The sequence below is a fragment of the Triticum aestivum genome, chromosome 5D (genome assembly GCF_018294505.1).
Source record: "Triticum aestivum cultivar Chinese Spring chromosome 5D, IWGSC CS RefSeq v2.1, whole genome shotgun sequence".
Lineage (NCBI taxonomy): Eukaryota > Viridiplantae > Streptophyta > Magnoliopsida > Poales > Poaceae > Triticum > Triticum aestivum.
The window spans coordinates 469462828-469467678 of record NC_057808.1 but is presented as its reverse complement, the minus strand read 5'-3'; the positions used below and the strand labels follow the sequence as shown (position 1 = coordinate 469467678).

The 4851-nt window shown below is 43.7% G+C and overlaps 1 protein-coding gene across 1 annotated transcript; it reads right to left on the bottom strand.

The window, feature by feature from the left end:
- Positions 1–1623: 1623 nt before the first annotated feature.
- Positions 1624–4851, bottom strand: LOC123122865 (uncharacterized; the record flags this gene model as incomplete). Its single annotated transcript, XM_044543228.1, is given in 5 exon segments — positions 1624–2163; positions 2530–2661; positions 2799–2921; positions 3161–4659; positions 4823–4851. Coding segments are annotated over 4 exon segments (1761 nt in total). The 3' UTR covers positions 1624–2028.

The window sequence follows — 4851 nt, the reverse complement described above, 5'->3', positions numbered from 1 at the left end:
ATTTTTCCACTAAACTGAACTGCGTCGCATACAAATTGTATGTAATACCCCCTTCTCCATAAATAAATGACATCTGCTTGGGCAATAGGTCGTGCAAGCATCGCCTCCTCCCGGTCTTCGGCACTCCTGCAGGAATTGAGCGCCAGTGTGGTCGAGCCACATAGAACACCAACAAGTGACAACAGCACACCATCCTGTAAGTTATTTTGGCTGATGTTTCAATAAATTTGAAAGTGGAGATCTGCATGTGTATATAACATATTCTTGTCCTCGTGGGAATTCAAGTTGCTATTCTTCATAGCATTAAACACGCTGAATTTTACAGGAATATTGATAGAAGGATTCTATAAATTTATTTATGACTTTATGATCTTGTTTTTATTATAAATTATGGTTTAATTTGTACCTTGCAAACTGTGCAAGTAAAATATCACTTATTTAAGAGCCAGCGAGTGTTGTTAAAATGTGGCTGATTACCTTTTAAATGTTTTACAGGATTCAATGATATATGTGTATACTTCCATGTCTACTTGATTCTTTTATACAGAGTTTGGGGAATGACCAGAACGTGGCTTGCTTTACATGATGTTCATACTACGGATTGTGGAGGCATGGTTTCCTTCAAGGAGTGGTGGCGCAGCAACGCTTCCGGGAGGTCGCAATCTCGAAGGGCGCTTGTTTTCCTTATGTTTCTTATCTATTGGGAAATCTAGAACGAGCGAAATGCTCGGGTGTTCAGCAACAACGCGATTCCGTCCGGTGTGCTTGTGACACACATCAAAGCGGAGGCATCGTTGTGGTGCCTTGCCGAGCGAAATATATGTGTAATAATGCTGCGAGAGTGATGCTTGTAATTTGGCCTTTGGCCTAGATTCTTAAAATCTTCTTCTTATTCAATGAAATGCCAAGCATTTTGACTTCTTTCAATAAAAAATATGGACCCAGATGTAGCGTCTGATGGCTGGTTTTTAAAGATGTCTTATAAAGTTGTGAACTTCTACGAGAAAAGGCTTGTGAGTGGAATTAATGAGTATGGCGCTTGTGATGCATCCTCCATAGGTCTTTCGCAATCACTCATTCTTCTGTTATTATGGGTAAATGGTTGTCCAAATTCAAAATACACAACATATTTTAGGTTGCATACATCTGTGTGTTACAATCTATTTCTATCATATGTTTTCAGCTGTTCCATTGTATGCATGCACATTGGAAGGCATAAATTAATGTTGGCTGGTTGCCTGAGAAATAAAAAAGGCTAAAATCTTGAGTTGTATGAAGCATGGTTGTTTTCTTGAAGTTTCTGAAGGAATGTATACCATTGACTGCGAGGAATCATTCATTCCATTAGAATGGGAGTAGAGCACTCTTAGAGGGAATTCGGCGGAGTGTAAGTACACATGAGAGGTGTCTTTTTATTGATAGAGGAAGGGCGAGAGCACGACACTTCTACAGAAAAAGAAAGAAAATGGAATAAAAAGATGAAAAACTAAGAGAAGAATGCTATGATCCCATGATAAGATGTCGGCCACCAGCGAGCGCCCACATGAGCAAACCTATAGTAGATCCTAAGACACATAATATTTGATTAATGGGCATAATTGGATTAGGAGTTCAGATAAGAGATGCTTCTTAAAGTATATGCATTATAGCCCGTAGCAACGCACGGGCGTTCTACTAGTTACAGGTATAGTTGACTGCTCAAAAAATTGCAGGGAAACAAATCGTACAACCAGCAGTCCTTCGTATATCATGGGAAAAGTGCTACTGCTATCACTCATCAGTGAAAACGACCCTTCTGCCTGCCACCTCTAAACATCTCCCCGGCATTAAACTTGGAATAACATTAAGCTAAGCAGAGCACATGCCACTGAAAAGAAAAACTCAAATGATGGATGAGGAATGCTCCACGCTAATCCTAAGGATTACACTGTCTTACGTTCAGCGTCAATTAATTTCACAGCTTGACCTGCTGACAAGATTTCAGCCTATCAAAAAGTTAACCCTCCTATATAACTGGTAGCAGGGAAGCTATATCCTCAGCTTCTCCTTAAAGCGCGAGATGAACTTGAACGTCTCCTCTGCTTTGACCTGCTCATAAATATCGTTTCTCGATACTCTGTCGGGATGGAACTTCAGGAGGGCTTGCTTATAAGCAGCTTTAACCTGAAAGAATAAGCATGATATCAGGAATCAGTCATTAGGAGATAGAACATTTTTATTTACATAAGGTCATTGCACAAAAAATTATATTTTCCAGTGCTTACATTCAGAACTATCTGTAGATTTGCATCATAACATTTGTTTATGAAATTCAGGTAGTGATCCAAATGTTGTGCATTTAGAAGCTACAGCTCTACGCTATATAGCCGAGAGCCATTGGTATCTGTACTTTCTAATCATAGAAATAAACATAACCAATACAGCAATCGGAATATTACATAGCAGAGGTAAGAGCAAATAATCTATTGTCACTAGGAAGAAGCTCGAGACAGGTTGTGTGTGTCAGTAATGTTAGTAATGTTGACATACCTCGCCCCCTTCAACAGGAATGCCCAATGCACGCAATATTGAAGCCATATCAGTGTATCGCCTTTCAATAATTTCAAGCTCCAATCTTACCGCCCCTCGACACTGCTCCTTCATCTGTATAGTTTCTTCACTCTTTTCAACAAAATAAAGGGAATAGTAAGTACTACACAAGATCACGCAAAGAAAAAAGGCAATGACCTAGATACTACAAAGGATGGCAGAGAATCATGCACGAATCAGCTAGGCGTTGTATAAGTTAGAACAGAGACCTTTCTTTGTGTTTCACGGACTTCTTCCAGTCTTTGCTTTTGTCTCTTCTCCATGTCGAGCAGTCGCAAAGCTTCAGCCTTTTTTCTCTTCCGTAGCCTCTTCGCCTCCTTTGCCTCCTCAGCCTGTGATATTTTTTGGAAACAAAATAAAATCATGAATCATGTGCCAGTGTGAGATTTTGAATTATGATCATATAATTAAAGAAAAAATCCTTAAAAGTAGGCATGCCAAAGACACAGTCTTATAAGCCTGCTGGTCCTTAAAATTAACAGACTTAATATACACTTATCAGCTTTACCTGTATTGCTGTTGCTGAGTAGTTCTAGTTCAAGACAAATTATAAGCAGGCAAATTACTATACCTGTATTGCTAACTGACGCTGTCTGGATGCCCACTCCTCCTCTTGTGCCCTTTTGTACTCGTCAGATTCTTTGTGCTTTTCACGGCCGCCAATTATCATTGAAGATTGTCTTAACTTTTCAGGATCTTCAACCAAATCCTTCTGAGGCAAGGAGCAAGTCCCCGATGCTTCATTTGTGGGAGCATTATTATTAAAATATTCTCCAGATTGTCTCAAGCCACCAAGCCTGCTAGTAAAAACTGGATCTTCTGTGAGTTGATCCACACAAGAATCATCATCTGGTGCAAAGCACATCTTTTTCTTCTGTTTGGCAGCTTCATTGTGGGCAGTCCGTCCATCCTTTGCTAAAGATGTGCCTTCAGGTATTTTTTCATCCATCCTTTCAGGAGTGCTGACAAATATAGGACTATCATCTTTACAATCAGCTGCGTATGCAGGAAAAAACCTATTTGCAGAGACAAAGCTATAGCTTGTGTGCCCTTCGGGTTTCATGGTTTCATCTAGGTGAGAATGGTGACTTCTTTCTGGAGGAACAGGAGCCTTGTAAGCCATATCAGGATCTAAATTGCGAGCAGGATTGTGGTCTTCAGTTTCTTTTCCATGGGAATCATTGTCCATCAGACCTTCCTGGGCAGTAGGCACTGAAGAAGGGCCGGTGCCATGTTTTGCACCATTTGTACTACTTTGCCCAGCTGGGTTAAATGGATCACTAAAATATTTGAAGATGTCATTATCTAGAGGGCACACTGGAGTGAAGAGGTTCTCTGGAGTCTCATCATAGTGTGTACTTGACTCGGCACTTGATGCAGAAGTAGTAGCCCTGCCATCTTTTCGATGTGGGGGATGATGATGCATTGTTCTCCTTGAAGCAGCCTTCTCCCAAACCTTACGAGCAGTCCCAGTGTCACCCAGAATCTCACAATCCGAGCTGCCATCGCCGTCTGAGTCTGAGTCCGGTCCTTCAGACAGATCACTGTCCTCGCTGTCAGAAACATAATCCAGCCCATATCTATTTCTAGGAGAAGCACGCACAGGGGTAGTTGTCGCCGCTGGAGAGCCAGCGCCTGCCATGCTGGGGCCAGCCCGACCACCCTCCTCTTCCTCCTCCTCCTCATCATCATCTTCTATGTTGATCACATTGCTACTAAAGCTGTTCCCTTTCTTGCTACTGCACGCAGCCGTCACACGGGCTATCTCCACATCATCATCATCATCATCATCAATAATGAAAACCTCAGATTCCGTGGCAACGTCGTCCTCATCCTCGTCGATAACCACCACCGGCGGGGGATGCGGCGTGGCCGGCGGCACAGGCTGCGGCCGGGAGTTACACCTCCCCATCGCCGGCACCGCGGGATCCCTCCACGACATCGGGCACCAAGACGACGGGCGCGACCGGCAGCAACAAAGGAGGCGGGCCGGCCGGCTAGGGCATGGGGAGCCGAGGCTCGCGCTGGCGCACCCTTGTCCTCCTTCCTCCCTAGGGTTTGACGGCGATCCTGGGGAGAAACAAAGGCGGGGAGAGAGATGCCGTCACGCGGGATCGCCAAAATGCGGAAATAAAAAACCCTAATTTCTACCGGCGCCGCAAAAGGAAAGGGGCCAATCGAGGAAAGAAATGGGGGGGCGAGGGGGATCGATGGATGGATCGGACGGGAGTACCTGCGGCGGCCGCGGCGAGATTCGGAGGG